Source organism: Paramisgurnus dabryanus, chromosome 7 (genome assembly GCF_030506205.2).
Source record: "Paramisgurnus dabryanus chromosome 7, PD_genome_1.1, whole genome shotgun sequence".
NCBI classification, from domain to species: Eukaryota; Metazoa; Chordata; class Actinopteri; order Cypriniformes; family Cobitidae; genus Paramisgurnus; species Paramisgurnus dabryanus.
This window is the reverse complement of record NC_133343.1, coordinates 32,592,370-32,614,399: the sequence shown is the minus strand read 5'-3', so window position 1 is coordinate 32,614,399 and position 22,030 is coordinate 32,592,370. Positions and strand designations below refer to the sequence as shown.

Sequence of the window (22,030 nt, the reverse complement as noted above, 5' to 3'; positions counted from 1 at the left end):
GTGAGGTGGTTTCCATACTATTTGCATACTAAGAACAGAGGGAAGTATTTACTGTTTGTTGTGCAAAATGCCATAGGGTAATTTTGCATTCATATAATGAAGTATTGTAAACGCACTTCTTATGGAAATTTTATAAAGACAAATGATTTTGCTGAAAGGTTTGCTGCCGAAACGTCAGTAAAGACAAAGTGTGCAATTATTTTGCATACTTTCTTTACATTGCATTTCGAACACAGAAAATATGTTTGTTTTGTGTTTGTCAAATAAAAGACTGTGATAAAAGACACAAAGAGAGCGTTTTCATTGAGGTAAGAAAATGTCGTTCCTCCAGAAGAGTTTTTATTGGTTGACAACCCTGACAAAAACACATTCACACACACTCGAAACATTTTCCTTGAACACATTGAGAGTAAAGTAAAAAACAACCGTCTGCACCGAGACCTTGAGATGTTCAGAGAAAATCTTGCTATAAATATTAACCTTGCCAAACTACAGATAAACATATAAATAAACTACTAAGAAAAAATGAGTGCAAAACCATTCTGATGAGTCCTTAATACTCTCAATGTATATGTGAACAAATGCGTGTGTATATATGTACGATTTTTCCCAACAGCATGATGACGTGGGAAGCTGACTAATCTGTAGTTAAAATTAAGAAAGGTGAGGGAGACAAAGATATAGAAAAGAAGGGGGCGTGGCTGCTTCCTGATTGGCAGATGGTGTCCTGACTAGCAACTTAAGGTTACTTAAGTTTCTTTGAGGTGACACACATTAGAGGCCAGTATCGTTGTAGGTTGGGGAAGAAACTTTAAGGATGCTCTGTGCGTTTTCCTCCACCAGGGGGCGCCATTTAACTTCTCCTGTTAATAGAAGGTCCTCACCATCCAGGGCATCAATGAACTGCATCTGTCATGGAAACATTTGTGTGATTTATAGAGGAGACAGGCGCCAGTTTTGTCATTAAACGGGCAACTGTGACAACATATTGTGTATAACATGAAGTACATCAGGGTGATTCTCGTGAAATTAGACTTGTGAGGGGTCATGAAACATTTTGATAAAAAAGTAAATGCTATTAAAATAAGAAGCATACAGTTACAAACATCTCTTCATGTACTATTTTGCACATGATTTCAAATGACATCATAAAAACCAATTTTGTTGTTTTTTCCACATTTAAGGAAAAAAATTGTCATTACCGCAAGGTGTCCATGACTGGATTTGGGTTCTTTAACATGGAAATATTTATAATTAAAAAATCTTTAAAAAATTAAAAGCTTCAGTGCATGTTATACAATAAACATTTACGGTAAAGAAACATGTGGTGTTTGGTGATCATTCATTGAAATTTTGTTGGTCATAGTACCTAGACAACTTTTTGTTCTCATTACAGAAACTTCAATTTGTAAATGCATATGTTTAATGTAATATCATTTTGCGGTAATGATAAATTTTGATAATGATAATCTAAAAATTTTTAATAATTTTATAGGATTTTTTTTAAATCCTCTAAAAATTATAGTTATAGTAAGTTCAGACCTTAATCTTATATATGCAAAAAAAAAATTGGCTTCAAGTGCTTTTTAAAAATTCTGATGCTGGACACCTTCTAAATCTATATTTCGTGAGAATCACCCATCTTTCTTCCTAGGCAGTGACAATGTAATTAAATTGAAGTGATCGCATATTTTATTACTTAAGTAAATATGAACTTATCTATAATAATATAGAGGAAAAATTGTGAGAAATAGCTCCGGTTAACCCTTCAACAAAATAGACAGGTACAAATGTGATCTGAACGAATCATAGATGACCTGATTCAGCATATTTATAACCTTAAAGCGATACTCCAGACAAATATCACATTTACCCCATGATTTATTCACCCTCAAGCAAAAAGAGATAAATAAGTCCATCATCTTTCAGACAAATACATGTGAAGTTATTTTAGTAAATGCCCTTGCTTTTTCAAGCTTATACACTGCAAAAAAATTATTTTTAGGAAATAAGTCTAGTTTATAGACAGAAAATTTACAGTTTAAGTAAATTTAAACTTAAAACTAGCAGAAATATCTGCCAATGGGGTGAGAAAAAAAAATCTAAAAATAAGTTTTCTTTTTTCTTAAACAATTAATTTAAGCAAAATTTTCTTTTGCCATTGGCAGATAATTTTGCTTGTTTTAAGTGCAAATTCACTTAAATTGTATAGTTTTTATCTAAAAACTAGACTTATTTTCTGAGGTCCTATTGCTCATCAAGAAAATACATCTTGTTTTAAGAATTTGTAGATATTTTTACTGAAAACAAGACAAAAATACTAAGTAAGAAAGTCTTTTTTTGCAGTGTAATGAGAGAAAACGGGGATCAGGGAACAACTTCAGACTTTAAAGGCCCAAAAAAGTACATTCATCCTTCACAAAAGTAATCCACGTGGCTCCAATGGTTTAATAAAAGGTCTTTATTAAATATCCATATTTCAAACTTTATAAACCAATAACTAGCTTCCTGTAACGACACCATCTTCGAGTCATGTGATTCACGAGAGAGAGAGTTTTAAGGTGCGTCCGAAACCGCCTACTTTCATAATATACAGTAGGCATCAAGCAGTAGGCGAGGTGAGTAGTATGTCCGAATTCGTGTAATTCGAAAAACAGTAGGTGAAAAATACCCGGATGGCCTACTACTTCCAGCAAGATCCAAAAGTGTTCATTCGATGGACAGTTTGCTATCCCGTGATCCCCAAGAGAGGAGTTAAGGGGGTCGCACACCGGACGCGCAGCTCAGCACCATGCCGTTCTAAAAAAAATTCAACACATTGTTTTCTATGAGCATACGCACACCGGCGCCTGTCCGCGCCACCCAGCTTTGACTCAGGAAGTTGTTCAAATCCCTGTCGCGCCACAGATCGCCACTCACATAGTTTAACATTAAATGACATCATATTTGTCCCAAATCGTTAGCGATTAACATTGGCTGCTAACGTATATTTTGCATTTTGAAGTAGACTCTATCTGACTAAGCTCGCGCTATTTAATGTGCACTTCCGGTGTACGAAACCTCAGAGTTGTCCTAGACGTGACTCGGCACGTCGCTTCAAAATCAAGTTCCCTGATCCCCGTTTTCTCCTTTTATTAAGCTTGGAAAAGCAGAACATTTACTAAAATAACTCCATATCTGTTCGTCTGAAAAATCATGAGGTAATTTTGATATTTGGCTGGAGTATCCCTTTAAATTTACCTGTAGTTTTGACAACAACCAAACTACTAGGATCTATAAAGGTCTTGGAAGAAGAAAAGGCTTGGAAACAGCTAAAGACAGGAAGCTAAGGACAGAGGTTTCAGTATTAAACAAGTATTATAATGGGGTGATGCAAAATTATAAAACAGTACTGCATACTAACAAAGTTAATTTACTCTTTCAATAGTACATAGTATCTGACCTATGAACAGTAAAGACATTTTTTATGAACACAAGAGCACTTGTGTATCCCATGCTGTATCCCACAATGCAATCTGCTGACACCCTTAATGCAAACTGTACCACCAGTAACATCAACGGCAAATATCATCAAGATAAAATTAAAAAATACAAATCACCAAAAACCCTATAACATTACATCTGACCAAGAAAGAAAAAAAACAATATTTTATAAAAACATTTTAATGTATGATAAAATGCACATTATACCACTCCATTCTGTACCCACCCCATCAAACTTTAAATACATTTCGGTTTCACTTTTTGCACCCTTGCATATCCATCATAAAACCTCGCTTAGTCAAACACACAGGCAATGATGTCAGAGCTAGCAAGTGTTTGTCAAGAGCGATTAGCCTTGAATAACGATGCAGTTGAAAATGCTTCATCAGAGGTGACCAACGTAGCCATGGCAACGGTCCCTTTCTGCGCTGCCATGCTTCATGATCTGCACCTGTGCCGGTTTTATTTTCTTTTTACCCACTTCACCTCTCCCTCCGTCCTGAGCCAAGCAGGCCCCTGTTACTTGGGGCCTACAGATGACGCTTATTTGTTGTTTTACTTTTTTGCATGATGCCTGCGAGGGACCAACATGTAACACACCTTGCTCGAAACACTCCTGGTACATAATAAACTCCTGCCAGCACCTGTGATGAGCTCATGCTCCGAGCGGTGATAGAGAATCGACATTGTGGAAGTTGGGTCTTTTAGACTTTGGCTTTACACCCGAGTGCCTTTTCATTAGGAAAATTTAAGTAATCGTACGATTTATTGGTTGATTGTAAATATTTCTTGATAATATTTCAAATAACGGCTACTGCTGTATCTATCACTTATTACTCATTATTAAAAACAATTGGGATAATGTTAGTATGGAAAACAAAATATATAACACAGGGTTCCCACACCTTAGTTAACTTCAAATTCAAGGACCTTTCAAGGACTTTCCAGGTCCAATGCCCTCAAATTCAAAGATTAAATGTGGGGACACATTTCAAGTGAGAGCAAGGTTACATCGCGTTACCTTTTAAAAAACATTGTTAAGGTTTCCCTTTCGAGGGAACTCGCGCTGCGTCACTGCGGTGACACTCTGGGGCGCCTCCAGGGGTAAGTGCGTCTGAATGTCTTTATCAAATTCAACCAATAGTGACGCTTAACGACAAAGACAGGCTAACGCGGGAGCCAGGAAGTATATTGCTATCTGAAATATTGCCAAAGACGGCGTTACAGCGACGCAGGAAGTATGACAAGGGAGACGCAGCGTCTCGTTCCCTTCTTAAGGAACCGCAGTTACATACGTAACCAGAGACATTTTCATGTGTCAAACACAACTATGCAAAAAAGCATTTTGGTATGAATCAACATTCACATACAGAAGATATAAGCAATTAAAGCAAACAGTTTAGCACGTGTGCTTAGAAAGTCTAGAATTTTTATGATATTATCCTACACTACACAGGGAATAATATGGATTTTTTTTGCATGAAATAGATTCACTTTCAATGACCTGTATCTATGTATGTATATTTTCAAAAACTTCCCAGGGGGCCCCAGATTCACAAACTTTCAAGGACCCGTGAGAACACCATGCAAGTGATCTTACATATTGTGCTTTTTAAGCAAAATTAACAGTGATGTACACAGTACACTATTACAACCTGTAAACAATTACAGGCTAGCATCATCCCATCCAGGATTTCTAGATATTGCATTAATCATGAATGAGAAAAGAGATTCTTGATGTATAAGAAAATGAGAACAGCTCATGCGCTTTTGTTTTGGGTGGAGAGCTCCAGCAGAAAAGCCTGTTGTTACCGCCGCTCAAACTATTGACACAAACTGGCGTGACACCGCTGGCGGATCAAGAGTTCCTGTTTGTGTTTACATTTGTGTTGTCACGCCAGGCTGGCTGCAGGGGGAGGTGTGTACAGACAGAAACGCTCAGAGATTCACGGCATGACCGGGCTTCTCCTTTAATCGCAGAAGAGTTTATAAACGTTGCGAATTACCGAGTTACGGGAAAGATCTGGCAAGTAAGTTTTAAAGGTCATGACTGCGTCACATTGCAGGTGGAATCATAATATTTGCTCAAATAATCGCCTCGTTAAGTGAAAGAGAGGCGATGTATAGCGCAGTGTACTTTACGTGCACACACGTCTATGTTTGCACAGAACAGGGGAACCGTCTATCCACACATACACTAACCTGTTTGCGGACGTATTCGACCATCAGTTCCAGCTGTCTGGGGTCTTCACACTGTCTGTTGAACAGGTTTCTCCAGAGCGCTGCGGCCAGCACGCAATCGTCCGACAGAATCCCCTGAAACATGAGACATTTGTCAAGCCCAAACTCATTCCTCCTTTTCTCTCGATCAGTGAAAACTGTGCACCTAGTATCCATCAGTTTTAATGTGTACTGTTATCATTGTGAATTTACCTCATCGTAACCAAAAATAGCAGCGTAGAACGTCTCTGTCATCATCTTCATGCTCTCTTTTCTCTGAATGGCATCGATCTGCAAACCGACAAAAAAAGATTTTTCAGACCGGTTTGCCAAAACTAGCAAGAGAGCTTAAAATATCACCCAGGCTTATTATTCAGCAAATATTTTGCCATATTAAGATCATCAGCATCGGTCAAAACGCTGTTTGGATTGGAAACAGATTTGGTGGTTTTGATGTAAGGTCCAACATAGTAACATCTTTCTTCATAGATGCTGAAAACACATCAATCAACATCTTCAGGCCCTGTTACACCTGGTATTAAAGGATTACTTCACTTTTTATTAAAAAAATCCAGATAATTTGTCTTTCTTTGTTTTCGGTTGAAAAGAAAGTAGTTTTCTTGAGGAAAACATTCCAAGATTTTTCTTTATATAGTGGACTTTAGTGGACCTCAAGGGTTTACAGTTTTACTGCAGTTTTTACACGCCTCTAACCAATCCTAACTGAGGCATAAGGGTCTAATTACGCGTTAAATATTTGAAACGCACACTTGCGGACTATTTTAAACAATAAACTGACACAAAAATATTAATTAGTATCATTCCACATATAACAATGTCGGATCGGTCCTATTTCTCCACACTTGTAAACACTGGAGCATACGTCATGCGTGACCGTTCGGCGTGATTACGCAATACGTAAGGTCGCACTAGCGCATCAAACAGCTAGTGCAAGACAAGAAGTTGTGGTTAAAAATACTTAAAAAAAAATTACCATCGTTTCATTAGATAAGACCCTTATGCCTCGATTTGGATCAGAAATAAGAAAAAGAAATAAAGATTATGAAGGAGGAAATGGTTGGGGAGACTCCTCCCCGATCATCCAGCTGCCCTGTATTTTGTTTTCTCATTGGCTGTAGGTCATCACCGATGTTATTTTCAGTGAAAACACATTTCACACAGCATGATTTCTCTCAGATCGCATCTTTGATAATTCACACTGTGTGATTGTCACTCACGTGCACGAGCATTGATTTGCCTGTGATTTCAGGAAATTTGTCTGCGATTTCTCAAAACCTGTCGGCGAGTCAAAATCAAGGCTAAAATCATGCATTCTGAACTCGGCATAAGAGACCTTTGAAGCTGCATTGAAACTGTAAACTGTTGAGGTCCAATAAAGTCCAATATATGGAGAAAAATCCTGGAATGTTTTCCTCAAAAAAAAAAAATATTTCTTCTTGACTGAACAAAGAAAGACATCTTGAATGACATGGGGGTAAGTCTTTTTTTTGAAAGTGGAGTAATCTTTTAAGATGTGTTTTGGTCGATCGGATCACAAGTGGACAACACTAAATAAATACAGGTGTAAACGTGGTCTAAACTGTTTTCAGAGGTAGTCGAAAACGCATCTGACCAGACCGCCTACTTTGTGCTCGGTACATAACACTATAGATCAATAGATGCAATGTTGTCCCATCGCACAAATCCAGTGCTCAGCGCAGTCTTCATGATGCGTTCACACCAGCCGCGGTGAAGGTGGCAAAAACGTGCAAATTGCGCGTAGTTGGACACTTGAACATTTTGAGTTTAATCGCTTCATTCACGCATGAAATCTGCGCGTGAAATTCTAGTCATTCGAGACATTCACGCAGAAATTTGCGTTATGGGAGGGGCTGTAATCACGTTGCTACTACAGCAAGGTCCTGATTGGTTAACGCAGCGCGGAAATCCGCTGAAGTTCTGATTTTATCAACTCGCGCGTTTCCCGCGGCAACACTCTTTTCGCGCCAAACTTGCCTGCTGCGCCTTCCATGCCGCAGGATGCCTAATCGCATCTTTGCATTGACTTAACATGCAAATCACCCGTGCTTGCCGCCTCTATCGCGTCTGGTGTAAGGCTTTCACAGATAAACTGATGTGTCTGCTCTCCATTTTAATTTGCAAGCGTGTGATAGTTGCGCAAGCTTATTTTATCCATTATTCTGATATATCAAAGAAAGCCCTTACATTTACATGTACAAAACGCTGTGCACGTGTTTACTCTGACATAATATTAGTGCACATCAACTTAACGCATCATATCTCCAGCTTGGTTTTTAAGGACCAGGCCCTCGAAGTAATAAGGACAGAAGCAGTCGAAAGTGGACAAAAGAGACGGATTAAAACACCAGATGCGAATAGATCTCATTCACTTGTGATCCGATCGACCAAAACGCATTTTAATATCAAGTGTAAACAGTGCCTTATATCTACCAGGCACCGAAAAGCACAATGACTTTTCACAACCTGAGAAATGTGCGTGGAGATTTATCTCTGTGATCTTTCATTAACTTTAGATTCGTTTGGACACCAACAGAAGTGCGTTTGATACCGAGACCATGTGTTTATTCAAGGGCTGGAATTGTCTTTGGCAGAAAATATCCAACATGTGGACAATAACGCAACAGTCTAATCCCAGAAAACAAAAGCAGAGACGGATCTGAAGCGAGAGTCTGGCCAGGTGCTCTGATCCGCATGAATCTAAACACGCACACAAATATCACCGGCCCTTAGGAGATTTTTCAAAACAAATGTGTTTATTCTGAAGTCTTGTATGTCGGGTTTTCTGCATGCTCGGATTGCGTCGGGTCACCATGTGTGTGTGTTCGGGAACGCATGGGGCAGAAAAGCACCTGTGCATAATTACACAGACCTGCACATAATCAATCTCATCTGGCTGCGTTTTAACTCTTCTACCCTCTCGTCGTCTTTTCCGCACGCTCTTTTCTTTCTCTGTTCTCCCTTATGGCCCGGCAACACATTCTGCACATGTTAATGTGAAATACAAAAATGTCACAGTTTGAAGAGAATCACAACACATTCGATTCAATGACCACTGAACCGAACCGCACCGCTTTATGTAAAATGGGACCGTTGACACTAACCCAACATTTGCATCTTCGCTATGTACTCTCTTGTTCAACTGTCTTAAGACCGGAGTATAGTTCGTTTTTTACATGTACGCGAATTAACAAACAGCCTTGCAAAGCATACGCATCTCCTATGCTAAACACTACAGTTGTCAATGTACGCGTACAATGTGCGCGACCCCCACGCGAACAATGTGCGCGACCCCCACGCGTACAATGTGCGCGACCCCCACGCGTACTATATTTAATATACTTCAGCCTTTAGTCTCTTTGTTCTCCTTTCCAGTGTTATGACGCAGGTTGGTAAAACCAGCCGTGGATATTTAATCCCAGCACCAATCAGGCCAAGGGACCAAAACTTGCTGGAGAAGCAAAATATTGGCCCTTCACAACCCAAATTAGTGTCATATCTCACTTTACCGTCATTACTAAAGGTTAGAAAAACTCCCCGAGTGTGTATGTGTGTAAGAAAGTTCAAGGGGGGCTGATGTAACACAGCACAAATGACAAGTATTTTAGCACAATTAGACGTAGTAACCTAACCGTACCAAGGTTTAAGCAAGCGGGGGGCATCTATTTCCAGTGCCGTAACCGGATCCCGATCCTGTAAGGCGGAGCTGTTACGAAGCTGTCAGCCGTGCTGATTACAGTCCATTTACGCACGATTTTTCACAGCTTAAAAAATAACGTTTTCGGTGTCGAACGCAAGAGGAAATACCTCCTCATTTCTGACCTGTGAAAACAGACTTCCACGTCAGGTCAAAGTGTAGCATGTGTGCCAGTCTACACAGAACTGATCTTCTCAGTTACATCCACAAATATAACCTGTTCATGCTCTGCTTATTCCATTATCACTTCATTATGTGGTAATAATGATGTGACAGAAGAAATGTAATATTGTTGCGAATCAAATGTATATTCAAAAGTATTTCTTATAGTGCTTTGCACAATCGTTCATTGTTGCAAAGCAACTTTACTGTAAACATATATGAGTACAGACAGTCTAGACATACACAAAAACAGTATAGAAACAAGAACAAAGATATTAAGAAAGCCATTTTGATAGACAGTGTAAAAAAAGGACAGGAAAGTACTAGGTCAGCCAAATTTATTAAATTTATTATTATTTACAAATAATAAATGTAATAAAAAGTAATGTTATTAGCAACGCGCCCAACCTCCAATAATCCAATCTGTTCTCGTTGGACGAAATCAAGTCCCATCCTCTTATTTTTTTTTTATTTAGAAGCCGTTTCACTGGGATATCACGATATTTCATGCCAACTTTAAAGGGGCAATAAGTAGGATTTTAAGTGTTTTATTAATCAAAATCAATGTCTTTGTTCATAAATATGTCCTTGTTTGGTGTCAAATGACCTTTGCCAGTGATCTGACTTTTCTTTGTAAGCTTAGAATTTCTTCTCTTTACTTACATTGAACGGGTAAGTCCAAGGAGGCTTCCATATTGTTCCGCCGTATTGATAAACTACAATAGCAGAGAGGGACAAAAAGCATTTGCCTACCAATGCGTTTCCACAACGCGTTTTCATTCAGAACACGTGAACCAGCTGAAACGGACAAGGAGATCAGTGAGTACATAACGGCTACCGTAGTTGCAACACACATTTGGAAAGGGGAGGAGCTAGAAAGCACTGTTCGTTTGAATGCAAAATACAATTCCACCACTAGATGGGGGAAAATCCTACTTATTGCCCTTTTAAGTCCAAACAAGCATTTGAAACTACACTGCACAAAATGTTTCTTTTTGATATTTTTGGATTACTAACATAAAAAATCTGGAAAAGAGCCACTGTAATTTCTGAGCCACTAGTGTCACCAAATGTTAAATGATTGACTTTGTAGTTGTCTCTGCATACCAGACTTGGATAGAAGGCAAGAAAATACATTAACATTGAAAAACATTACACACTTTACTTTTTTTAACACATAACTCAAAGCTACATGTCAACACTGTTTTTTGTTTTGTTTTTTAGGTTGAGAAACTGGGTCCACCCAAAAAGGGAAGAGGACAGATACCTTTATTTGTAAAAACAGGAATAATGTGATAGCATTTTTCCAAACGGTACACAATGGCCCAAAAATCAATTTTTAAAGACATGAAAGTAATTGCATTTGTCAACAAAACCAGGTGCATTTAAATCTGTACAGTTTTTCTCAGAGCAGTCGTTTTGGTTTAGTCTTTTTTGCAATGACGCTTACCCAACAGGTCATTTTTAGTGGATGCATGAAGTCATTTCCCCTCAAGTTCACACAAGTGTCTTGGCCGAGTAAGCACAGGTGCGATTCATCACATTAACTGCGTGTTCAAAAACATTTTAAACAGCACGCCGTCTGTTGTTTATAAAAAAAATAATAAAGTGTTTGGCATAAAAATTTTATGTGGCATTTCTCACCTGACATTTTATCTAATGCAAGTGTTTTTTATATGTTCAAATACTTTTTGGGACTACCGTATAACTTAACAAGCAAATGACCTTGGCATTGTTGTCTTGTTGTTAATGTGTGTGCAATGATGCTGACCCAACTCTGCAGGAGACCAGAAAGCGAAGGAAAGAGAAAACTGACAGACTGCAATGGAAAATGAAGTCACTTTTCTACGGTGCCACTCGATGGCTGATGCCAGGACCGAGGGGTCAGATGTCTCAGTCCCAAACATAACCGCAGCCAAAGCGCCCACCGCACCCCAGCTCCAGTCATGTCTCATTCAACTTCACATCTCGTTGAAGCACACGCTCCGCAAAAACACACATGTGATGGAAGAGAGTCGCTGGGCAGCGATACAACTTAAAAATCAAGCGTCTTTTCCATTTCACGCACGTTTCACTTCTTTAAATATGTGAAAGAGCTTTGATCAGGAGAGTTTCACTTAGGCTGTAAAAAGTGAAAGTTGGATCGACTTAAAGTCGCCATGAAATGGAATTAGCCATTGTCTTATTTTTTCCCCGTGGTGACGTATATCTGAGTAAAACGGCTTCTTAAAATAAAAAAAAACATAGTGCCGAATTCTTGAATTCTTCCATCAAGAACTGGATCGTTTAAAGTTGGGTCATGTCGCTATTTGTCAATTGTTGCAATATTTTCCCGCACACTGCCAACCTGCCATACCATACCACCTGACATTTTACCTCCTAACATTTTTTATTAAAAAAAAAAAAAAATTTATAATATAATAAAGCTCAAAGATTAAAAAAAGTTCTATAATTTTCCACAAAAAAAAATAATCCTAGAAAAACGTTTTTCATTTTTATTTCATTGCAACTTTTAAAAAAAATTACTTTAATAGGTAACATTTTTTCAACTTAAATGTTTCACTTTCAGTAAAAAATTGACTGTGAATTTTTTTTACAATGGCTTCAATTTTTAGCTTTTTGAACAAAAAAAATTCACTTAAAGCGAGTACATTAATTAATTAAAATAAAATAAAAATGTACCCATTGAAGTAATTTTTTAAGTTAACCAAACCTGTGTAGTAGTGTAGTTTATAGTTTGTTTTTTATTGCTTAGTTGGCTTATGATTTTGCAACAAACAAAATATAGAAATATATACAATTTTTTGTAATTTCTGCCTGAGAATTTGGAGATAAATCCTTTTATGAAACCTTCATCTGTCATTACAAAATTTACAAATATAATAACAGCAAATTATTAGTGAATTTCACAATAATTTCCACTAAAATGTAATCTAAGGCTCTCTAATGAATTAAATTGATATATTTTTAATGTCCTATCCCAAAAATACTCCACACAGCTCCAAAAGTAAAAAAAAATTACACGTTCTCACCAATATATAAAAAATACACAAAAGTCCATCCACTTTTTATAGGTACACCAAAATGTAAAAAATACAGAAAGCGATTTTTATCCAATTTGACTCTTAACCTAAAATGATTTTGACACTTCTGGCTTGTACTACAGGAGATATAATCTGGCTCCTATTATTAATGTACAGCCTGCAGTTTCAATGTTGAATTGATAATAAGCGTATAAAATCCTACTAGCCAAACAAGCACCTGAAAACCAAGAGGATTACAATAAAAGCCTTCACGAATAAATAGTGATTTTTGATTTATGAGCTCTCCGAGAGGGGAAAAGTGACATTATGGAAAAAGTCATGGCATAAGAGAGGCGCTGATTTCATTAAAACACACAAACTCAAACATTTAAAGCACTCCAGTTTAAGCTTACAGTCTTTTTGTCATAACTAATAGCACATGGGAAAATGTCAATTATATCAAAATGGTTTTAACGCTAACTTATGGGTTAATAGGCTGGTGTATCATCTAGACAATATGACAATGTTAAGCACGAATACCCAAAACCGTACCAAAACCACAACCTGTGTGATACGACCCGACGTTGTTATTGCCCGCTAGTCAAACCTGAGACTTTTCTTTAGAAGTCTCCCAAAACAAAGCCGTCTCTATCCTCACGCCTAACTCATAAACCTAAGAGCCGCTCTCTCGGATAAATAAACTCAAAACTGCTAATATTCTTACAGACGGTCGAATGAAATCTGTCAATGGCTGGCTTGCGTCCAGCTCTCAAGCCTGAAGTGACTGATTAGCCGTCACTGGTTTGATCTGGTTCGTGTTAACTAGTTCACGGGGTTACGCAATACATGACCCGGGTCGCTTTATTGGGGCTGCGCGCTATATGTTAATATCGACTTGGACCGAGTTATGCTCGCCCTTCAAAGTAATACTAATTCAGTCCTATTATTAAGATTGAGATGGAGGCGCAAGGATGTCAACAAACAGAAGTGCGGAGAAGGAGAGAGAGATTTCTGTTTTCACAGCTGGGCTGAAGATTGTTCCCACCCTTTTTGACAGCGGTTCCCCTAAGGCGCCTTGTGTTGGCTTTCTCTCAGACGCACACATACACACTCTCAGAAGCATGTCGTCTTAACTGACCTCGAGCAGATTTAAACACCTTTTGCTACTTCGCTGGACAGCGCTCAGCTCCAAATGTCTCCACAGTCTGTAGAGCGTAGTCTTTACATCCGAAACACTGCGTGTGTGGAGGGGGAGGCAGTATTTCACTATATATCCTTTATTATTTCCTCATTTTTTTGACATATCCAAACAGCAGACTAGATCAACATCCATAACGTTTCGTACGCTGACGGCCTTGCTAAACATCTGGCTAAGCAGACATCTATTCCAGGGTGTTACTAAAAAAATAAAGCACCTAGCACTTAATTCACAACACTTGTAGATTAGCGGTCGCCTGATGCAGATATGTAGCGTGCAGGATGGCTTATTGCCAATAAAATGCCAATGATATGAAGGTGAATTATAGTAGATGTATGAAGTTCACACAGGTGTCCTAGCAGGGTAACCACAGGTGTAGTTCATCACATTAAAATGATAGGTGAACCAAAAATGAAAATGTTGGCATCCACAAAGTGATGGTCCACACATAGTTAAATTATTTCATACTATGGATGTCTATGGTGGCAGGCAACTGTGTAGTTTCCGCCATTTATTAAAATATATTTTTTGTGTACAAAATCACGAAACTTGACGGTCAAAAACAGTCAAAAACGGGACGCGGGTGATCACGTACGGGAGAAATCATTTACCCCCAAAATACAGGACCCCTAGTCATACTGTGCAAAGACACGCAAGTTAACTGGCTTTTTGGTTTTCTTAACCCACGAACTGAAAGCCTTGCCAATCTTCATCATTTCGCTAAGCCAATGCAATCTCCAGGTCTTTTACACCTTTATCGATCTTCAAAACATCGGAGCCTTCCTGCATTATAAGTTTGTCCATGCTAGCTGAAATAAAGTTTTACCTCAGCTTAACGTGATGCAGCCAGAAAACCCGGAGTGGATCCGGTGCGTAGTGATTACAGAACGCTTACAGTGGATAGAGGAACGTGATTTGGCTCCACTCCAGGCTTTGATCACATCCCACTTAAAAAGGTGAATACATGTCATCTTTATGAAAAGTGAATTTAATAATTTTTCAATTGACGGAAATCCGTCTAGCGACGGAAAACTTTAATCCATGGTGGACACGCACAATGCGTTAACATTTTTTTTACTGATAATATTAATTGTTCAAGTTGTTGAATGTTGAAATTGAAGAAATGTGAAAGGAAATAATATTTACTCTACATGTTCCTTAAGTAATTTGCACGTGTTTTGTATTAAAGATAAATAAATCATGTTATTTAACTCGTTGTCTTGCCAATAAACCGCAAAACCGCGGGAATTTGTTGATTACCGACCGCGGTAAAAAAAAAATACGAACCGGCCCACCCCTACAGGGGACCCCCATAATCTTTGACATAATTCGAACACTTAATGAGGGTGAGTAAATATGAAATTTTTTATTTTTGGGTAAACTATAATTTTAAGTATGTTCGTGTTTCAATAACATTGTTTGACAACTGTTTGGTGCACCATTTGTTTTGTTTAGTACAGTAAAAGTAAAATTTACTGTAAAATATTTTAAAACAGAAAAAGTTTATTCTCCTTTGACAGCTATTGCTTGACTCTTTCCCCGCCATTGACGAGTTAACTAGTCAATTAAGAGAAAACGCTTCCCTGCCAATGACAAGTTTTTCTGGCAATCCATTTCCCCGCTATTATCCAAAAGGTGGCGCTCTTACCCAACTTATAAAACCTGGAAGCATTACCTTAGGGCAAACAGTTCAAACTGTCTCGTGTATGTTTTAAGGATCGCTCTGAATCTGATCTCTATTAAAAGTCCTTCACAAAAACGAAATAATCTCAGCTTTTTGCTCAAATTTGTTTTTTTTTTGAGAAACCTGCCCATATTTGAGATGTAATGAAAAGAGAACTAATGAAGGTAGGATAAAACTTTTTCATGAAGAGAGTCTGTTCTTTCATTTGATATACTGTATGTTTAGATACTTAAAAAAGAACATTTTCCGGAAGGCATCAAACTTTTGTGAAAATCCTACTTTTTAAAAAAAACGCTGGCGGGGTAGTTTATTGATCATTATTACACGGCTCTCTGGAATGCTTGATTCTGATTGGTCAGTTGAGACATTTGCAGGTTCGTTCTTTTCAAATAATAACCGCTCCAAAATAATAACGCATAGCCGGTACTACTTGAACGATTTAAATCGCTCCGCGCCAATAAATATTATTGTTTGGCGCCATCTTGTGACAAACACTGGACAACCACAACATTTTGACATTAATTTTAACATGTACAGAAAAAACAAAACATTTAAACAGTGGATAGAAGAACGAACAACGACCGCTTCGCGTCGGGTCCTGATCACACTGTCGGGGCTTATTTCCCGATAACTACCGGCTGCCTCTACATTATCCCTTACTAATTATACAGTAAGTCAATGTGCATAATCTTAAAGGGCCCATGTCACAGGACTTTTTTAAGATGTCAAATACATCTTTGGTGTCCCCAGAGCACATGTGTGAAGTTTTAGCTCAAAATACCATATAAATAATTTATTATAGCATGTTAAAATTGCCACTTTGTAGGTGTGTGCAAAAATGTGCCGTTCTGGGTGTGTCCTCTAAAATGCACATGTACTGATCAAGTGCAAACACTGATCACAATGATGGTGGTTTGTTGAAATTGAAACTCAATTGTTCTGTGAATTATTTTCTCTCTGCACTAAATGGCAGTGCTGTGGTTGGATTAAGGGGTTGGATTATTATAATAAGAGCTCCTTATGACATCATAAGGAGAGCCAAATTTCAACAACCTATTTTTTCATGTGCTTGTAGAGAATGGTTTACCAAAACTAAGTTACTGGGTTGATCTTTTTCAAATTTTCTAGGTTGATAGCATTACCAGGGACCCAATCATAGCACTTAAACATGGAAAAAGTCAGATTTTCATGTCATGGCCCCTTTAAAATGGCCGAACATTGTTTGATTAATCTGCCTGACAGAATCCCATCTGTGGACACTTACAGCACATGATGTCTAATGCAAAGAGAAAAGAAGTTCATGTTAGATGTTCATGTTAGACTCACCCCCATAATCTTGCTCCTTTGCTCCACATCCTCCCACATGGAGTGGACGATGTAACGGCACATGTATTTCCCAGCCCTGCCTTCCTGTCGCATCCGGACCAAACACATCCTACAGGAGCAAATCATAGCAGAGTGCTGAGTCAAGAGAATCCAGGCAGCATGAAAGCAGTTTCCGAAAGAAGTGCTTGTGTTACGCTATGCTCCGTCAAAATCTGCACGACCAGTAAACGTCGGAAATCCTTGCTATTGTTAAATCCAACCAGCTGACATGCACATGTGAAGAAACATTCATGCATTAAGTACATCTTCGGCTCTATAGATCGATTAACTCCTCTCTTGGTGCGTGGGTATATAAATGTGGTCATAGTTCACAAAAATAACCTACTGTAATTTAAATTTAAAATATGTATTTAAAATATGCAACTATCACATTTTTAAAACTCTAAGCATCAGGCTGGTGTGATTGTTCAACTCACATTTTGCATATGGAAAACACCTTTATTCAAAGTTCATTTAATATTTACATTTTATCAGTATGATTGTTCCCGGTGATTCGAACCCCATGACCTTTGTGCTGCTAACACACCTCATGTCTTAACCACAAAAAAACTGGTTTCATCTGCCTGCTATTCCCAAAAGGATGACAGGAAAGACTGTGACGTATTAGCCGTAGGGGACCGTTTACACGAAACATACTTTCTCCAGAGGAATTACATAACCATTAACACATAACCAGAACTATATCCACTAAAACCAAGTCCCACTCCAACAATGAGATCAAATAACAAATACTTTCACTAAAGAATTCATTTAAGTGCTTTAACAAAAATATGAACTTGACGTTTCTGATGTTAAACTACACAATTTCAATTAGAAGTGTATTACTGTGAAACGTTTCCCAGTGTTTTACACAACCAAAATTATTTTCTTTGATAACTGACAGCACGGTATGCAACAGATTTTTCCATAAAACTAAACACAGAAAACTACTTATGATGATTAAATAAGGCAACAGAATTTTGTAAATGTGTGCATGCATGTGTAAACTATTGGTGAGTTCAGACAAAGATTTCCCAATTACTCTGCAAACACGTTTAGTTACCGTGCACATGCATGACTGCACTCGCAAACACAAAGTGCCTTCAACTGGATGGGTAATGTGTGTTAGCACCCAAACTAATACCCATTAATCATCCGTCTCCCTCTGATGACATCACATCTTTTCGTAAACTCAGACAACCCCATTCACCTGTGCATTAGCACCCTTTACATAAGCAAATGTCACCAGTAAACATATTAATGGGGAAAAGATGAATGAAATAATACAATGATATTCAGCAGTAACATGAATTGTGACATGATCATTATTCAGCCGTTTTAATTGTACTCAACTGGAAAATTACTCAGAATGCCTGTTCCTAATTGTAGCACTCTTCGGATTGAAGAAATGTCATTTTTAATTCACCCAGCAGATGAATTTTATAAACTGAATGCATTAGGCACATTTAGATTTACAGGTCCATTTTGAAAATGCTTGCATGGCACAAAGTTGCCGTTCACATTGAAACACTGCCCAAAAACTCACCAAACATGGAGCTGTGCCACGAGAAACCAGGAGTTGAGCGTGTCAGGCAGAGAGCACTCTGGGAAACGAGAGAAAGAGAAGTACAAGACATTATATATGGGCAAAGGGAAAATGCAACATGTAGCCAAACCTATGCAAACTTGGGCTCGATTTAAAAACCGCTATTGGGTTTCCACCTGTTTTTTCCTCAGCTAAAGAAAACAACGTAACACAGCTGTAAATGGCCACATAAATATTTCAGGTGCTCCTAAAACAGTCCCTTAATGCACATTTTAACGTTGCAGCTGAAATGCGGTACGCTTAGGAGTTTCACAAAAAATGTGTAAGAGCATGATGCAAGACGTTTAAGGCATAACACTGTGTGTATAGGTTGTCCCCACACCCTTTATGGCTACTTTGAAAAACCTAAAAATACTTACTTTCAAAAAAATCATCATAGTTGATTCTTTCTACGCAGCAGGTGTACATGCGCAGGGCGGCTATCTTAATTTTCTGCAAAAAGAGACATTTGTGATGCATGTGATCAAAAAGTCGTTCAATTTGGTGTTATTAGAAACTCATTTGGACACTCCAATGTAATGTAATCGCATCCACTCACGAGTCATGGGAAATGCATTTGAAGATGCCAGTAACTACAATGTTCTATTGCAGAGACATGAAACCTGCTTAATTTCATTTTTTGGTGACTCTTGTGAAGGCATATCCATTTTGCACAAAATACAAAAAGAAAAATACTGTTTATTATAATAATTTTGACTATTAATATTTCCCTTAAGTTGGTGCCCAAGCTCATATATTACTGTAGAAAGCACCAAAATAAATATTTTTTAATTTAAATGATATTTCTCATGGGAATTTTGTTGGAGGAAATATTTATTTTGTTACATGGAAAATCTTTATTTTCTCGAAGCAAAATATGATTTCTGAAACCTTTATATTTTGAAGTAGAATGTGAAGCAGACATGTTCATGACAGCTGATCATAAACTGTTTTGGATTTTAATTGATTATCAAATGTGGGAGACCAAAAATATGAAGTGGGCCATTATGGTTTACGTACAAAAAAATTAGATGAACCAAACACTATACTTCAAAAAACAAGAGATAAGGGTCTTACCCATTTGTTATATTTAAGTGGTCCGGTGAAGCCCATGGCCTCAATCAATCTGGTAAAAGCCCCCACCTCTTCTTCTGTGGCCTGTGCGGTCTCTTTGACAGCACACAACTGGAAGCATAATATGGAAACATAACTGAAATTACTAAGCAATGAAATACATGTGTATCTAGAGCTAACACACAAACAAACTCACAGATAGATAGTGTCTAATGCATGCCTCTGTGAATCTCTAATACAGGAAATGTAACAGCTGAGCATTTGTGGAGTACATTACATTTATTGAGATGAAAGTGTGTGACTTTAGTGTAACAATAAAATGTTTGTCGTATTCAATTTTTGAGAAAAAAGCATCTTATTAGCAGCACTATCGATCAGGATTAGGTAAAAAAAAATTATTAGTTGCAATGAATTATTATGCAGAATAAAAGTTTTTGTTTTCATCATATATTTGAAACAGTAAGACAATGCTTAGATCAAGCCGGGACTAAGTCGTAATTAAATTAGGACATTTAAGTATCTTTATAAATATGACTTGAAAAAAACATTACTGCTGTGGATCTTGGGACAAAACAATGGCACTGATATATTTTAAGATTTCTCAGTGCAAATACTTTTCAGTTAAGACACGCATTTTAGTCTGGGACTAAGCATAAGTCCTCTCTGTGAAACGGAGACTAGATTGTCCAGCCTTAAGAGATAGGAGGGGTCTGAGAAAGAGATAAAACTGCACACACCTTGCTCGTACTGTGAAGTGCTCGACATTGACTCAGGACACCTGCTGTGGTCCGGCAAGCCACCAAAGTCTTGACCTGATATACATTTTGTTCAATGGCCTAGAAAACAAAACATGACATGTCAATTGCTACTTAGTTTAGTCACAGTAACAAAATTAACTTACTAATTTATTTAATGGCATATTCATGCACAATGTTAAGCAAGCAACATGAATGCCAAAGTTTGCACAAGACACCTAAGCAAACCTAACATCTAGGTGCTGGTAAAATCATGAAACACTGTCACATATTCAACAACATATGACCCTAACTGTTAGTTATATCCTATAAGTACTTTAACAACTTAAGTGACTTAAGCTTTACGCGTCTATTAATTACCTTTCCGAGGACAGCGTTTGATCCTGAAGCGTTTATTAAATGTCTGACGGCCGACTGCAAGGGTCGCCGATACATGATTCCGCTAAAAGTCACAATAGTAAAATATTGTGACTGTAAAGCGTGAATCTGTGATTTTTACTCCGTGTCACGTTTTATAACAGTTTGTTTTCGTCCCTCCCCTTTCCAGCAATGTCAAAAGCATTTGTCCCGCACTTAAAACAGTCCGTGTGGAAAACACCTCTATGCTTATGGTTCCGATGCTTATGGATCGTACAGCAGCCATCACACATAGGATTTTAAAATATTTTGATAATATAAATCAAACAAAATAAATGTCAATGTTCAATAAATATCACCAAGTCCGTTTTAGATCTTTTCAGGTATTTTAAATTTACCAAACAATTATTATACAATTTCTGCTGGCTTATATCAACGCATGTGCTGACATTTCTCGCATGATTGGTTCATACCTACTATTCGAAATATTATATTATATAAAAATGCAATGATACTAATTTTATTTAACGCTTGTCTTATATGATTTATAACACCACAGAACACAATGATATATACCTAGAATTAAATAAAATTTTAAATAATTACTCATTATTCAGGGCAAGTAGGCTGAATTGCCATGTCCCCAGTCATGTATGCTTAATTCTAGTTACAAGTATAACTAATTAAATAAAATATATTCTAACATTTTCATTACTGTTGTGAAGCCATATTTATAATATTTCTCACCAAATGTTATTTTTAATTATTAATGCATTTTTGATTATTAAGATCTTTAAATAAAGTTGTGTCCGAACCCCCCCCCCCTGCTCCTCTAGTCACATGACTCTCAGGAAGAAGCTTACAATTTTGGAGAGAAATCATCTACAAGAAGCAAGCTTTTTATTTAACTATTTAGAATAGTTCACTGATAAGGTAAATCATAACACATCCCCCCTGTTATGCTTCTTTATAGAAGAAACATTATCTTTTGTAATTCTGAGAAATATTGTAAATAAAAATGTTACTGTAAAAATCTTCCTCTATGGTCAATATGTGTTAGCCAGTTGTTTACCACATGAGTAGTAATGGCCGAGTTTAGCATAGAATGTCACTCCTGTTACCGTCTTGTCCATCCACCCTGTTACTGTTTTACGTAGTAAGGGTTGTACTGTATACACTGTATTGATATTTATTTTTATTTATTTATTATTTTATACATTCAAAGAAGAGTTGACCAATATATTTCCTTACAGTTTAAAAAACCATTTCAGCTAAAATGATAAAATCATGCAAATAAAAAAAAGGAAAGTTACTACCCTGAAATGGCACCGAAACGGAATGACCCTACTATAGATGGGTTCATTGGACGCAACTAGTTTTTGCATTTT

General features: G+C 37.5%; 1 protein-coding gene across 1 annotated transcript; it reads right to left on the bottom strand.

Annotated features, from left to right (window-relative positions):
- Positions 1-297: 297 nt before the first annotated feature.
- Positions 298-20,865, bottom strand: uqcc1 (ubiquinol-cytochrome c reductase complex assembly factor 1). The gene is made up of 9 exons (XM_065279576.2): positions 20,646-20,865; positions 20,268-20,366; positions 19,534-19,641; positions 18,837-18,909; positions 18,418-18,475; positions 16,833-16,941; positions 5,917-5,994; positions 5,686-5,799; positions 298-909 (listed from the first exon to the last, which is right to left on the bottom strand). The coding sequence occupies exons 1-9, from the start codon at positions 20,718-20,720 to the stop codon at positions 775-777; spliced, it is 849 nt and encodes a 282-aa protein (XP_065135648.2). The 5' UTR covers positions 20,721-20,865; the 3' UTR covers positions 298-774.
- Positions 20,866-22,030: the final 1,165 nt, after the last annotated feature.

Bases quoted from the DNA above. Each gene is read 5' to 3' on its own strand.
- uqcc1 (XM_065279576.2), bottom strand. From the start codon at position 20,720: ATGTATCGGCGACCCTTGCAGTCGGCCGTCAGACATTTAATAAACGCT. The intron at 18,910-19,533 runs GTAAGACCCTTA...CTCTTTTTGCAG, and splicing joins CACTTAAATATAACAAATGG to AAAATTAAGATAGCCGCCCT. The intron at 5,995-16,832 runs GTGAGTCTAACA...GTCGGTTTGCAG, and splicing joins AAAGGAGCAAGATTATGGGG to ATCGATGCCATTCAGAGAAA.